The sequence below is a fragment of the Equus quagga genome, chromosome 2 (assembly GCF_021613505.1).
Source record: "Equus quagga isolate Etosha38 chromosome 2, UCLA_HA_Equagga_1.0, whole genome shotgun sequence".
Lineage (NCBI taxonomy): Eukaryota > Metazoa > Chordata > Mammalia > Perissodactyla > Equidae > Equus > Equus quagga.
This window is the reverse complement of record NC_060268.1, coordinates 93606028-93622433: the sequence shown is the minus strand read 5'-3', so window position 1 is coordinate 93622433 and position 16406 is coordinate 93606028. Positions and strand designations below refer to the sequence as shown.

Below are 16406 nucleotides of genomic sequence, written 5' to 3'. Positions count from 1 at the left end.
TCATTCATCCTTGAATGGGAGTGACATCAACCCAGGCTGAGAGTCTGCAGCAGACAGGGTCAGAGGAGTCTCCCTGGTTCCCCTTGGCTAGACCCTTGGCATTAGCAGCCATCCTCCTCTTAGGTCTTGGCTGGCCAATCAGGTCAACAAGTGCAGTTCATGCTGAGAGAGCGCTGCCAGCAGGCATGCATGGGCCTGCTGCACAGAGTGGACTCCTGGCCCACTCTCTCCCCTTCTCAAACTAAACCTCAGAATTGATGCAGTTTGCTGTTTTGAAATTGCAATAGGTGAAGGATTGTTCCCAGGCTCCTTACGCCTGTCTCTTCTTACAACACGTAGCAAAAACCATGTCTCTGTCCATCTCCCTCTGCTCCCTGCCTTGGGTTTCCTAGCGGATGCAGAAAGTAAAGCATGAAGGAGAGCAGGGACAGCTGGGGGTGGAGGCAGGCCTCTGGGCCGCTCACAGAAGTGCTGGTGCTTAGCTGGGGCTGAATCATCTGTTTCTCAAGTCAGTGCAGCACCAGCACCTCAGGCTCAGCAGGACACAGGGGGCGTGAAGCAAAGCCCCACTTCCTGTAGGGCTGATGGGAATTCAGCATCAGAGACTGAAGTGTGCAGAGGACATTCCAGGAACAGGCTGCTTTACTAGCCCCCCAGTACAAGAGGTATACTGGGACACCTGCCCTTTTCTGTTCTCCCAGCCTCTGACATATCTATCATCTCATCCTTGGTTTTTCAATTGCTGGGGTCAGTTTTTGTCTCTTTTGTTACCTTCATGGATTTTTTGAGAGGAAGATGGGAGAAGGGACTGATATCAGGCACCACACAAGATGGCCTAGAACAGCCTTGCAACTGGTAGGCTTGCCTCAGCTCCTTCTGTCTTCTACTCTGTTCCCCAGCGGGCGGCCCGAGTGACCTTCCATTCTGTTCTACGCTCTCCTACACAGAATATGTCAGTGTCTCACCTGCCTGCAGGGTAAAGTCTAAAGGCTGCGGCTCAGCACACAGGCCCTCGTGATCGGGCCTGTGCCTGCCGCTCCAGCCTCTCTGAGCCACGTCCCACACCCGCCTGACCCAGCAGCCGTGAAACACCGTGCAGAGCAGCCCTGCACACCCTGCTAGCTCCTTCTACCTGGAACGTTTTCTCCCCCTTCCTTCCTTTCAGAACTCCTCCTCAACCTTCAGGACTCAATCCAAATATCCTCCTTGACACAGGCACTCACAGCCCTCTGTGCACACCTCTGTGGGCATTTATGTGCCTACTGTACTGAAATCACTTGCGTGCCCTGCCAGCTAGAGCATCAGCTCCTCAGAGACAAGAACCACATCTTATTCACCTATGTAGTACCTCTAGCACCAAATATGTCCCCAAACTGAGAAGACTTGCAAAGTAGGGTTCCTTAACTGGTGGATTGAGAAACTTCACAGACACAGAATATTTGGCCTTCAGTAAGGCATCTGATAAGGAGCGTAAGGAGTTCCAAATGTCCCCAGCAGAGAGTTACAAGTGAATGCTAGTCTTTTAGACAAGTCAGCAACTGAGGAAAACCCTTCACAGGTGGTGTTGATTAGGTATCCCAAAAGGAGGACGAAGGGAAGGACAGAGCTCTGCCAGGGCTAAGGTCTAAGAGCTGTGTAGCTGCAGAGAGAGAGGGCGAGCAGGGTCAGGGGTGAGAGCCTGGGAAGAGTCCTTGAAGGAACAGTCGTAGTGGGCAAGCATCCTTAAAGGGATGATCTTAAGGGAGATAAATCAGGTAAAGGCCAGAATCAAGATGAAACCGACTTACAAAAATAAATCAGGGCCCACTCTTGCCTCTAGAAAACTCACTACAAACAGCACAAGGATCACCACACTGCCAAAATCCTCAGCCAACAAAAACAGAGCTAGTGAGGAAGACTTGAGATTCTTGGCCAGAGCTGTGACACAGCCATCGGGAAAGGAATGTGACTGGGGGCTGCATCTGTAGAAGTCTGCTCTCTGCTAGCACAGGGGAGGTGACTGTTCTGGTCACTCTTCACTGGGTGTGAGCCTATCAGTGCTGGAGCCATGTTCGCAAGAGCCATCGACTGGAAGAGGGCACTCAGAGGAAGCACCCTTAATGGGGCTGGAATATGAAACTAGCCTGTGAGGAGCCGCTGACAGTGGTGAGGGTGTGCTCCATCCAGAAACGACAGTTCATACCCTGGAATGCTGGAGATCTGGGCAAGGGGATTAGACCTGTTCTAGTGACGCTGTGGGCTAAATCTGGACAAAGTTGGGCTCAATATGAAGACGAACTTCTGAAACTCAGAGCTTTCCCTTGGGAAACCCTAACCCCCCGGCAGAGGCTGGATGGAAGGTGGTGGGGACTTGTAGAGGACATGTACACATGACAGTCCGTGCTTCCCTAAAACCACATTTTAAACGACCCAGTTCACGTTCTCTAACATTATATAAATTTCTATTTACATATCAGTAAAAATGAATTTGCTGAATATATTACCCCTGTTTGTTTAGAATATTCCCAAAACGTGTGACAATAGTACATTTTCCTTCCTTAAAATGTGGAGCATAATTGTACGGTATGTATATTTTACCACAAGAAAAAAAAGTCGAGCATAACTACAACTTAACCTTGCTTTTATAACATAGGACCCTAGAAGAGTCATCTTTATGAGTACGAATTTCCACTGTCCAGCACGCACCTCTGGCTAGGCATGGGCCTGGACAAGACTGGGAAAGAGGCCAAGTGTTCCTCCCCTCCTCATCCTCTCTGCTTGTGCTCAATGGCCCTCCTTAGATACTTCCGCCTTGCAGCAATCTCCCAAGATTACCAAGCACCATGTAACTTAGGTATTTTCTTCCCGTCCTCTGAGTGACAGCCATCAAATGTCAGAGTGAGAAAGGATCTTGGAAACCAAGTGTTCCAAATTTACAGCTGAGAAAACACGTCCTTAGAGAAGGTCGACAGTTACTCAAAGGCAAGCAGCCGCTCAGGGAAAGAGCCAAGTGGAGGACCCAGGCCTCCCTCTGCCTGGGCCAGAGCTCTCTCCACATTACTTGGGCTGCAATCCCTCATGGATGTGGCCAGGTGGCTGGCCAGATAACACGTCAACAAATCTGGGCTACAGTGACAATGGCTTACTGAAGTCAACCAGACAGAAACAGGAGGGGAGCACAGGCAGCAGAGCAGGCGCCAGATGAAGGCCAGAGGGAAGCTCCACTGGGGGCGGACCACACCCAGGGGAAACCCACCGAGCCTGACTGCCTGAGAGTCGGAGTCTGACAGCCCGAGAGGGGAGCTCTCACCACCGAGGAAACAAGTGCATGGAAATCACCACGTACCTGCAAACGACCTTTTGACAGGATGACATTTTCTTGTCATCTCAGTTTTTAAGCCCTGCTATATTTGCTTTAAATCTTTTCTCTCTCCAAAAAGTGATTTTAAATGTCCTTAAAATAAATACATTATAAAATTTTATATTTTACTAAAATTACGGTGTCTTCCCCAAAATAAAGTTTCCTATTAAATAAAATGGATATTTCACTTTGCCTTGTTTCCATCAGCAGCAAGTAATTTTCTTTAGAAAGCACTTTTCTTAGATTTAAGTCTGCTACCCAGCATTCTCTCATGATATTGATAGAGGCACATTCACCTAATAATAGAAAACAATTTTAAAATTTTTTATAACTTTAAAAAATCTGGAGAATTATAATAATAACTCTTGTTGTAATATACAGGTGATAGTTGTGGGTAATTATGTATTGGGTTTCATCTTAACCCTTAATAGTTCTCATTCATATTTTCTTACCATTTTAAGCAAAGCAAAATAAAGCAAAAGAAATAAAGATAAGTCCTAGAAATAATGATGTTCTAATGTCTTGCTTATTTCACATGCATGGAATGCAACTTTCAAGACACTGAATTTGACTTAAGGTATTTCTGGGCTGCATTTACTGTCACAAATACCAGCGGGACAATTGAAGCCTGGGTCTCAGGCTTACCTGCACAGCGCCTCTGCATCCAGCTGTCGGGGGTTTCTGTGGTCTATGATGATGATGTCATGCTGTTTGTCCAGGAAACAGGCAAGGACAGCCTGAGCCTCCTTGGTAACTGTACACTTAAACCCTGCTTTTTCACACGCTCTACAGAATCCATTACACTGGTTATCTTCTTTGGTAAACACTAAAAGTACCTGAATCAAAAAAGTATAAACATTTTCTTTAAAAAACAAAAGATGTTGTTAGCATTGTCATTTTTTAACAAGGCACAGAAAACTCCCACGCATTTTCCAGGCAAGTATACAGATGTGAACATAACAATCTGTCGACATAAATCCTCCCCTACACATAACTCAGGGACTCAGCTCCCTAAAATCAGTGTATTCTACCTGCTCTTAGTCTGGAAGTCCAAGTGCAGGGATCACAGACTATTTCTTTTGTTCATAAGCCCAATGACATGATTCAACAAAGGCTTGATTAAGCATTTTATCTTGAAAATAAATCAATTAAATGACACAAATATTTATTTTAGTTAACAGTTAAGTTAACTACATAAGTCCTTAGATGGCAAATGCTAATATTTCAGTCAAACTCCTAGAATAGTTAATACTTTAAATAATGTATTTAAATGTTTTGATTCAGATTTTAGGTAATTCCTCCAAGATAAAAAAAATTACTTTGATTCTAAGAGAGGAGATTTAAAGTAGGCCAAAGTGTTACACTTCAAAACCTGCCAGTTAAGTGACATGGAATAGCACCAGGTGGGTGCAAGAGGCAACGTCTGTGCCTCTGCCCAGGCTGCTGGCTGGCTGTCTCGATGCCTGGCCTGGATCAGCTGAGGCCTGGATCAGCCGCCTCTCCCCTGTGTGGCCAGGGGCCCCAACCAAATCTGGTTCAGAAGCACCCTGCTCCATCCCCTCAGACCCACAGTGACTAATGGAGGCAACAGTGGTAACGCAGGAGTGGCAGCCTGGGATAAAGAGACTACAAAGCTGGAGAAACCCTGTTCCCCAACGCTTAGTTCCTCTGCTTTTACCCAAGTGCACAAACACCACAAACGCAAAGAACAAACAGACAACACACTTCTGTCAGTCCTTTTTGTATTTTTTTAAAATGTAATAGTTAATGTGGGTTTGTGTGCAGGAAGCATCAAACAACTTGGGAGTTAAATTTCAATTGGTTATTTTGTCTAATATTTTGGATTAGACAATTTATAGATATCTTCTCTCTGATAGAGCTGATTCAGCAACAGAGAAAAGACTATGCTTTTATTCTTTCATATTGGAAATATCAAACGTACAAAAAACTTGTGAGTGACACTGAACACTAGTATATCCACCCGTCTTCTAGTTTCATCAACTGTTAACATTTTGCCACCTCTGCTTTTTCTGTCTCCACACACACACACTAACACACATTCTTTTCAAAGTAGGTTACAGACATTTCTTCATCTCTAAATATCTCAACGTGTATTTCTAAGAAAAGTACATTTTCTTATATAACTATAATACTGTTATCAAGTTCAGGAAATTTAACATTGATCTAATACTATTATCTAAAATAGAAGGCTATTTTTAATGTATAACTTTAGGCCCTCTCCCTCCCCCTTTTTCAAGAAAATCAACATGTGAAAATTACAGCATGGTCTAGTATTACCTGGAGTTGATGTGGATGAAATCTCATGGGGCCAAATTGCACATCAGCTACTGCTACCTGTAAGAAAAAGATTTGCTTAAAAATGGGGGCAGGGAGGAGATATGCTTGCTTAAAATCTCTCTCTAAACAGTGCCCGAGACAAAAGTGAAATTTCTACTCGAGAGAAAAATTACATAAAATAAACAGTTATCAGACAGAGGAATCCCAGATCTCCTTATAAACCCCAGGACAGGCAGAGAGCAGGCAGGAAGAATTAAAATGAGTCTGACCCCAGCTTTTCTTTCCCTAACTGTGCGTGACTTGAAGTGAATCGTTCGACCTCCCTCAGCCTCAATTTCTCATTTGTTACAAAGATCAAATGAGATTATAACATATAGAGCCCCCAAAGATTAGACATTGAATGAACATCGGTTTCTTCCATGCCTGCCTCCATCTTTCCCCTGATGAACTGTGAAATCTTACATCTAAAATGGCACACAAATAATGAAATCCAGCAGTAAGAAGCATGGGATGTCAAAGCCAAGGAAATCTCATTGAGAAACAGTTGATGCTGTTCATTTTACAGAGGAGCTAGTGCTTATCAATAAATGCTTATCTATTGAGAATTTAACACTAAAATACACAAAGATAAATACAATGTCATAAGCAAACCCCAACAAGTAATAATAATCATAGCGCTAGTGGAGGGCTTAGCATATATGGCACACTGTGCTAAGGGCTGAACATGTGTCATCTCGCTCAGTCTTCACAGCAACATGGTGAGAATTTACACTGAGAAAACTGAGGTTCCAAGTACCTTGTTTAAGGTCATACAACCAGCAAGTGGCAGCTGGGATTTCAGCCCAGGACTATTTAGCTCTATAACTTGTGCTGCAAACCCAGGACGACTTGAAGGTTTGGGCAGTCTGTGCACTGTGCAAAAGGAGCGCAAGGAAGGGAGAACGTGGGGCTGAAATTCAGCCCCAAGTGATGAACCCTGGCACTGGGTTTCAAAAGAGAAAGCAGAAAAACCACAACAGGAGGGATGTTACTACTGCCCAAGATAAAGTGGTTAGAGAGCATGTGGGTTCTCTACACAAATGGGGCATACAGCCTCTGATAGAGGATACTCATGAGATTTGCTATGAAGGATCAGGTAGATAAAAAATAACATTTGAAAGGGGAGAAAGAAAATATTTATAAATAGTTTAAAATCATTTGATATACTAGGTCACAAAGAAAACCTCTCAAAACATATTCCTAAAAGTAAAACTTGTACATTTTTCAACCATAATGCAATCAAACTAGAAATTAAAAATATAAACAAAAACAGCAACAAATACACCCTCCCTGGAAAATTTTAAAATAATAATTCAGGCAACTGCTGTATCAGAGAGGGAAATACAAACTATGCTTACAGATTACTTGTAAAATAATAAAAGTGAGAATATCATGTAATAAAACTTACAGGACACTGCTAAATTTTACGCAGAGGCAAAATTCAAAGTCTTAAATCTTTTTGTTATGAAACAAGAATTAAGTAAATATACTAAGCTTTCAAATTGCTAAGTTTGAGAAAGTCAACAGTACAAACTTCAGGAATCCAGGATGAGAAAAACAAAGTTAAAGACAATAATTAATAACTTAAAATTAGTAACTAGTTAATGACTAGCATGATTTAAGAAAACACATATATATGTATACACAGGGTTGGTCACAAACTGAGGGACAAGATAAAAGTATGGATAACTCAGGGAAAAAGCCTCACTCCCTCCTGTGAAAACAACTCTGAACACACGGTCTACACCAACAGTGGGGGAAATAACTTTTACAGACAAAGGACAGTATAACTTTATGATCTCAACTTATAAAAATAACTGACCACTGCATTAATTTTAAAGAGGTAAAAGAAACTATAGATTAATCTTTTAAAGATTATGAATTTTGCCTCAGTATAATTTTAGCAATATCATTTTAAAACATTAATGTTCCAGCAATTCTATTACCTTATTTACTTAAGTGGATTGCATTTTAAACTTACATCCTGTCTACTGGGTATATCCGGCTCTCAGGACCTCTGTTGAGCCGTATCCCAGTGGAGCTGGACAACTACTTACCACTGCCCCCCTAAATAACCACCACCAGGAAATCTGATGACATTACTCACTGAGCAGGCGCCAGCAGTGGGCCCTCAGAGAGTAAACAACTTCCCAACTGCTCTGGATAAGGGGATCAGAACTACAGGAATTCTCATATTTGTCCTTTCTTTGTGTATTGAAATCAGAATCAAACCGCCCTAATGCTTCAAGGCCACAGCCCTACTAAGAATAACCTATTTTCACATCAATATTTAGAAGGTAGCAGTCATTTTCAAACCAATTTTAATAACATAGCTCTGATTTAATCTTTCAGCTCCAAAAGCAACTGATATTTTTAGGTAATATAGAAACAAAAGTATGTTCACAAGCTAATACCAGTAATTACACAAGCTGCTGAGCTTAAGCTTTTGGATTTTTATATATTTATGTATTTATTAAGATTTATTGTTTAAGCAAGGTGATAAATAGACAGCTAGAATCAGAAAATTGCAACTCTGTATCAGAATAGGTTAGTAAACACTTCAATATAACATAAAGGCCAAAGAGAAAGAAAGCACTAAAAATAATCATAACCAGTTCAATTTGGTAACAAATTCACATACAAAAAGGGATAATTTGTGACAACAAAAACATAGAATGGGAAGAGGAAAAGGATGGAACTTGCATAGGCAAATAGAGATCAGATGCTCTCAGCAGAAAAAGGACTATCTCATCCATGAGACCTTTTATACAAACCTCATGGTAACCACAAAACAAAAATTCAGAGCAGAGCCACAAAACATAAAAAAAGAGGAAACTGAGAAACACATCACAGAAAACCACCAAACTGAAATGGCAGACAGAAACACAAGGAAAAAGAAACAATGGAGATATAGAGCAATCAGAAAACAAAAGATAAAATGGCAGTAGCAAACCCTCATGTATCAATAATCATGCTAAATGTAAATGAATTAAATTCACCAATCAAAAGACAGAGTGGCTGGATGGATTAAAAAGACAAGATCCAACAATATGCTGCCTCCAGGAGACCCATCTCAGCTGTAAAGACAAACACAGGCTCAGAGTGAAGGGATGGAAGATGATGCTCCAAGCAAATGGCAACCAAGAGGAAGCAGGTGTAGCCATACTTATATCCAACAAAACAGACTTCAAGCCAAAAAAAGATAACAAGAGACAAAGATGGATATTCTATAATGACAAAGGGAGAAATCCACCAAGATGTAACATTTACTAATATACATATACCTAAGGTAGGAGTACTGAAGTATTGAGAGTAAGGGAGAAACTGACAGAATCACAATAATAGTAGGTGACTTTAATTACCCCACTTACATCAATGGATAGATCATCCAGACAGAGAGTCAACAAAGAAACACTGGCCTTGAATGAAATACTGCACCAGATAAACTTTACAGACATACATAGAATGTTCTATCCAAAAGCAGTGGAATACACATCTTCTCAGGTACACATGGGACATTCTCAAAGACAGACCATAAGTTGGGAAACAAAACAAGTTTCAATTAATTTAAGAAGACTGAAATCATACCAAGCATCTTTTACGACCACAATGGCATGAAACTAGAAATCACCTACAAGAAGAAAGTTGGAAAAGTCACAAACATGTGGAGACTAAACAACATGTTACTGAACAACTACCAGATCAATAAAGAAATCAAACTAGAAATCAAAAATACCTGGAGAAAAATGAAAACACAACATACTAAAACCTGTGGGAAGCAGAAAAAGCAGTACTAACAAACAAATTTACAGGCCTACCTCAAGAAACAAGAAAAACCTCAAATAAACAATGTAACACTACACCTAAAATAACTAGAAAAAAAAGAACAAAGCTCAAAGTCAATAAAAGGAAGGAAATAATAAAAATCAGAGCAGAAATGAATGACAGAGACTAAAACGACAAAAGAAAAGATCAATAAAACTAAAAGTTAGTTCTTTGAAAAGATAAAAAAATTTGACAAACCCTCAGGCTAGACTCATTAAGAAAAAAAGAGAGAGAAGGCTCAAATAAATAAAATCGGAAATGAAACAGGAGAAATTACAACGGACATCACAGAAATACAAAGTATTATAAGACAATATATGAAAAGCTATATGCCAACAAATTAGATAATCTAGAAGAAGTGGATAAATTCTTAGAAACCTATAACCTCCCAAAACTGAATTAAGAAGAAACAGAAAATCTGAATAGACTAATCACTAGTAAAGAGATTGAAACAGTAATCAAAAATCTCCCGAAAACAAAGGTCGAGGACCTGGTGGCTTCTACCAAACATTAAAAAAAATTTAATGTCTATTCTTCTCAAACTCTTCCAAAAATTGGAAGAGGATAGGATGCTTTCTAACTCATTTTATGAGGTCAACATTACCCTCATACCAAAACCAGACAAGGATAACACAAAAAAGTAAAACTACAGGCCAATATCATTGATAAACATAGATGCAAAAATCCTCAAAAAAATATTTGCAAATCCAACACAACATACATTAAAAGGATCATACACCACGATCAAGTGGGATTTATTCCAGGGATGCAGGGATGGTTCAAAATCTGCAAATCAATCAGTGTGATACACCACATTAAAGAAATGAAGAATACAAATCACATGATCATCTCAATAGATGCAGAGAAAGCATTTAACAAGATTCACTATCCATTTATGAACAAAAACTCTCAATAACATAGTACTGACACAAAAAAAGACAGATCAATGGAACAGGATTGAGAGCCCAGAAATAAACCCAGCCATCTATAGACAGCTAATTTTTGACAAAGGAGCCAAGAATACACAAAGGAGTAAGGAAAAATCTCTTCAATATATGGTACTGGGAAAACTGGACAGCCACATACAAAAGAATGAAAGTAAACATTATCTTATACACAAAAATTAACTCAAAATGGATTAAAAATTTGAATGTAAGACCTGAAACCATAAAACTCCTGGAAGAAAACTTAGGCAGTAACTTTGACATCGGTCTTCGCAGTTTCTTTCTGAATGCCATGTCTCCTGGGGCAAGGGAAACAAAAGAAAAAATAAACAAATGGGACTACATCAAATGAAAAAGCTTTTGCACTGCAAAGGAAACCATCAACAAAATAAAAAGACAACCCACCAACTGGGAGAAAATATTTTCAAATAATATATCTGATAAGGGGTTAATTTCCAAAATATATAAAGAACTCATACAACTCAACAACAACAAAAATGAACAAGCCAATCAAAAAATGGGCAAAGGATATGAAGAGACATTTTTCCAAAGAAGATATACAGATGGCCAACAGGCACATGAAAAGATGCTTACGTCACTAATTATTAGGGAAATTCAAATCAAAGCTACAATGAGGTTATCACCTCATACTTGTTAGAACGGCTATTATTAAAAAGATAAGAAATAAGTGTTGGAGAAGATGTGGAGAAAAGTGAACCACCATACACTGCTAGCAGGAATGCAAACTGGTGCACCACTATGGAAAACAGTATGAAGATTTCTCAAAAAATTAAAAATAAAACTACCATATGATCCAGCTATTCCACTTCTAGGTATTTATCCAAAGAACATGCAAACATCAATTAGAAAAGATATATGCACCCCTATGTTCACTGCAGCATTATTCACAATAGCCAAGACTTGGAAGCAACCCATGTGCCCATCAACAGATGAAAGGACAAAGATGTGGTATATATGTACAACGGAATACTACTCAGCCGTAAAAAGACCAAACCTTGCCATTTGAAACAACACAGATGGTCCCTGAGAGTATTATGTTAAGTGAAATAAGTCAGATGCAGAAAGGAAATTATCGTATGACTTCGCTCATCTGTGGAAGATAAACATATAGATATGGAGAACCAGAGGGGAAGAGGGTGGGGGGAGGACAAAAGGGGTGAAGGAGCACATGTGTAGTGATGGATGGCAACTAGATTTTTGGTGGTGACACAATGCAGTCTATACAGAAGTCAAAATATAATGATGTACACCTAAAATTTATATAATGTTACAAACCAATGTGACCTCAATTAAAAAAGAAAGAGAAAACAATACTCTGAAAAAAAAAGATCTATAGTTTAAATAAAGATTGCAAAATTAGGATATCAGATAAGTATGATGTCTATTTGTATTTTAGTATTTTAAAGTAATTTTTTTATAAATATAGCTGAGAGAAACATGAAATAAATTACTATTAGAAGTTTTGATGAACTACATATCAGATTTCCTTTGTTTGCCTGACAACATCATTTAGATGGGACACTAGAAGGCAAAGTCACTGTGTTATGAATCTTGATCACAGGTAGGAGAGGAAAGACATATCTAATTCCAACCTGTCTAAAATTTCTACTCCCCCTGACCCTTCCTTCCTAACCTTTGCCTACTTTATTTTTTTCTCTGTAGCTCCTAGTCACCATCTGCCACACTACATACTTCATTATCTCTTTATTGTCTTCTCTCCGACTAGAACGCAAGTTCTATGAAGAAAGGGACTTATCTGCTCTATTCATTGCTATATTTCCAATACCCAAATCAGTGCCTGGCACATGGCAGGCATCCAAAGAATATTTTTGAATGAATATTTACTCAACAGCTAATCTTTTAGAATCAATCATTTATCCAGAAATCACATTCATACCAGCTTACAGATACATGTGTGTGTAATACAGCACTTCCAGTTTTCAGAGCATCTTCATACATACTTTACTTCATTAAGGAACATAAACAAAGGAAGGTATCTCATGAAAAGCCCAAGCACTAGGGACCACAAAAGAATCATGTGATCGATCTCTTTTTCCCACAGCTCCTTTATTAGAAACAGAAAGTTATGCTGGGATCAATTCACATTAATTGTATACAAACCTAGGAACTACAGTAAAGATGTAAATCAGATTTTGTCCTGGGCCACTGCTGTCCATTCAGGCTTTCCCTGTACAGCCAGTGGCCATCTTGTCTCTCTCTCTCTCTGGGCAAAGAGAGGTAACTTGGTCAAAGGCACACGGCCCAGACAAGAGTCAGGAGACACTGGTTCTTAAGTGGGAAGAGTCAGAATTAATTTAGACATTTGTGGACCACATACTACTATGTTATAAGCCAAGTGAGGGGTACTGGCAGTGCACAGCTAGGTACTGGCAGTGCAAAGAACAAGTGCCCAACCCTGTCCTTGAATACTTGGAGCGAAAAATGTAAATAATGACAACATAGCGTGTTATGTTTCACTAGAGAAAGAAGATGCCCACCATGTGCTAAATACTTTGCCCCCAATCATATTTAAATCCAATTTAGTCCTTACCCTATGAATAAGGTAAGCTCATTAACTCCATTTTACTAAGGAAGAAACTGAAGCTCAGAGCACTACGGTTAAACAGCTAGTAAGTGGCAATGGTGGAAACAGGACTCAGTTGACAGGAGCTTAATTCCCGTGGTCTTTTCATGCTCCATTGGGAAAGACCTAAAATCACCTGACTCTACCCTGTATGTAGCTGAAATAAGACTAAGAACCTGGAAAGCAGCATTCATCCATTCAACAAATCTTTGCAGCACCCACTATGTGTGAAATGGTTTCCCAGGCACTGGGCATTCAACAGAAACAAGACAGACATCTCTACTTAACAACTGCGAGATGTGATGGAGAAATAAACTGGGTTGTTATTTTGAATTAGGGTCAAGGAAAGCCTCTCTGAGGCGGCAATGTGGAAGGCGAGATCTGAATGACAAGAAGGAGCCAGCCACACAAGGAATAAAGGAAGGAGAAGCAAGCAGAGGGAACACTGGTGCACAGGACCTATGGTGAAAACAAAGGGAGCACTGAGGAAAGGGGAAGACAGGCAGGAGATGAGGTCAGAGCTAGGCAGGAGCTGTCAGATGCAGAGCTTTCTAAGCCAAGTTTCTCAAAGAAACTTGGGTTTTATTCTAAACTTCATGAAAAGCCACTAGACAATTTTATAAGGAAGTGATGTGATCTGACTTACTTTTAAAAAAGATCCCTTTGGCTACCTGTAGAGAACGGACAGTGGCAAGGTGAGAGCAGAGACAAGGAGACCAGTAAGGAAGCTTCTGTAGTAGTCCAAGAGAGAGAGGATGGCAGCTTGGCCCAGCAGTTACCATGGAGATAAGTGGATGGATCTGGAGTGTTTTGGAGGCAGAGTGATCAGGACTTGCTGATGGACAGGACACAATCCAATCCACTGATTCCTAGCCCAGAGTTATGATATTTGACTTACAGTTTTGTATCACTGTCGCATGGACATCCGGAGTTTTGCAAGGCATCCGAGTAGAAGATGGTGTGGGTCTGCTTGGTCCTTTCCATATCCACCCACAAGATGGCACCAAGATCAACCCTGAGGCAAAGCTCCTAGCTGCTTTCCCTGGTCCTTCTCCCAAAATAGGGAAAACACTCCATACATCCATCCTCACTGTCCTAGTCACTTTTTTCTCCCCTCACCTGTTCCTAATTTTCCCCTCATTAAATTTAAACAGCAAATATTTACAAGGAGCCTTTTATATGTTACCCATCTGCACGCCAAAATTGAGTCACAGGCTAGGGTGAAGTCATTTCAGGTCTTTTTTCCCAAACCCATAGTGTCGGGCAAAAAATGGGTGCCTGCATTAAATGAGCTATTTAAAGGACTTAAAAGAATGCCTGAGAGTGAGTAAATGCCCAATAAATTCTAAGTATCTACAGAAAAGATTTTCCAAGAAGTTTGTGCTGTGAAACTAATTTTACACACACACACACACACACACACACACACGCTCTTTAAGGCATTTTTAAAACTGTATTTTTCCAAAGAGCTATTTCTTTCAGAGGATTAAGGTAATCTCTAATAAGAACCATTAACCTCATGATACCTTGAAAAACTGTATAAAATAGGACCCAGTTCTTATAACACATTAATGTATTTGGTACAGCGGACAAACAAAGGTTTTCCTGAAACCCTGAAAGAAAATTGCCTCTGAAGGTGAAACTAGAAAGAACCGACCCATAAAAAATGAGAAGAGCCAATTGTAGGATGACCCAACTCATGAGCTTCTCTTTGAATGTATCACTGAAATTTAAGAATCCTCAAACCCAACTGTGGAAATCTGAGGTATGACATCATGGAGGCCAGACCAGAATCTACCTCCCCTTCACCCCTTCAAGAAAGAGGACGGGGCCGGCCTGTGGCCGAGTGGTTCAAGTTTCATACGCTCTGTTTTGGCAGCCCAGGTTCGCGGGTTTGTGAGCCATGCTGTGGAGGCATCCCATGTACAAAACAGAGGGAGATGGCACAGATGTTAGCCCTCAGGGCTAATCTTCCTGAAGCAAACAAACAAAAAAAAAAATGGGGAGGAGGACTGGCAACAGATGTCAGCTCAAGACGAATCTTCCTCACCAAAATAAATAAAATTAAACTTAAAAAAAGAGAGAGGAAACTGATCACTGTGCATCGATCTGTCAGAAGGAAGGTCTACAGGCTGACTCGGGGAGGGGACCCAGAGGTTAACTCAGTGCTATTTATTCAGCTCCCTGCTCGAGAAAAACTGAATCCAGCAGGCATGTATGATCTGGATACTGAAAAGGAATATTCCTAACTATAAATGAACAAAGTAGCCTCCTGCCTCTCTCTGGGATGAGTCTATCAGACATATTTACATTCATCAATCATGTTTGTGTCACACACTGCACCCTCACACAGCAGTAAGCCTTGTTCAGAAGGTCCTACAGCTGCTTGCCCGCCTACCTGACCACTCCTAGCACACTGACAGCAAATGCTAGCCTAGGTTTTACAGGGTCAGCTAATGAACCTCAGCAATATCTGAAGGGAATTATACTGCAAAGCACAACCCACACAATAGAAGGAATTGTCTAGAATCAGCCAAACAGTTCCCACAACCACTATTCCTGAGGTCGTACAGAGAGGTGTTTGAAACCTGACCCCTCTCCCCTGAAAAACTGTGTGACTTTAGAAAAGCTCTTCACTTTGCTAAGCCTCACCTGGAGAACAGTAACTGTGAAGATTCCAGGAGCACCAGCTAAGCAGCCTTCTGCATGGTGCTGGCACACTGTGCTCCTAACTATACCAACGGCATTAGTGGGAGGGGATGCAGAAGCATTCACAATGCCCCTGGTTTCATTCTAGAGCAACGAAGAAATCTTTACCTGACGTGGAGGCTAAACATGTAGGTTTTGGCAGAAAGTGGGTTTCCAGACTGAATGCTATTTGAAACGTCTGCCACTAAGAGCCAAACTGCTTATCTCAGCCTCCTTCCTGTGTTACTGCATCCACAGCCTGAGTGAGGTCTACTGCTGAAACTATCTCTTAGTCCTCTTTTAGGAGGGTTACCCAAGTAATCTCAGTAATTGGCCTACACTGTTTTTTATAAATAACACTGGTTTCTTTAAAGTTTCTTTTTAGAATATTTTTCAGTACTAATTATGTCAATTCTTAATTTCGAAGAACCAGCTCAGAAAAATCAAGGAAGAAATTGTTTTCTTACGTCCCAAAGAAAACAGAACTTTGGGTTTCAGAGGAGAAACCACAAGGGAGAGAGGGAAGTACACAGAAAAAGCACTAATAACATCAACAGAGAGGGTGCAGAAGCCCTGGCAGATGAAGGCCTTAGATCAGGATGCGGGATCAGGATGGGGTTGGAGGGGAGGAGAACGGCTAGGGGATCAGGATGGGGTCGGAGGGGAG

The 16406-nt window shown here is 40.6% G+C and overlaps 1 protein-coding gene across 2 annotated transcripts in view; it reads right to left on the bottom strand.

Annotated features, from left to right (window-relative positions):
- PDE8A (phosphodiesterase 8A) overlaps positions 1 to 16406 on the bottom strand; it is a 136414-nt gene that overhangs the window by 59405 nt on the left and 60603 nt on the right. For both annotated transcript variants that reach the window (XM_046652794.1, XM_046652793.1), the window contains exons 2-3: positions 5639 to 5695; positions 3986 to 4176 (exon numbers count right to left, since the gene is read on the bottom strand). In XM_046652794.1, coding sequence (XP_046508750.1) covers positions 3986 to 4176; positions 5639 to 5695 — 248 coding nt within the window. The remainder of the gene's footprint in view (positions 1 to 3985; positions 4177 to 5638; positions 5696 to 16406) is intronic.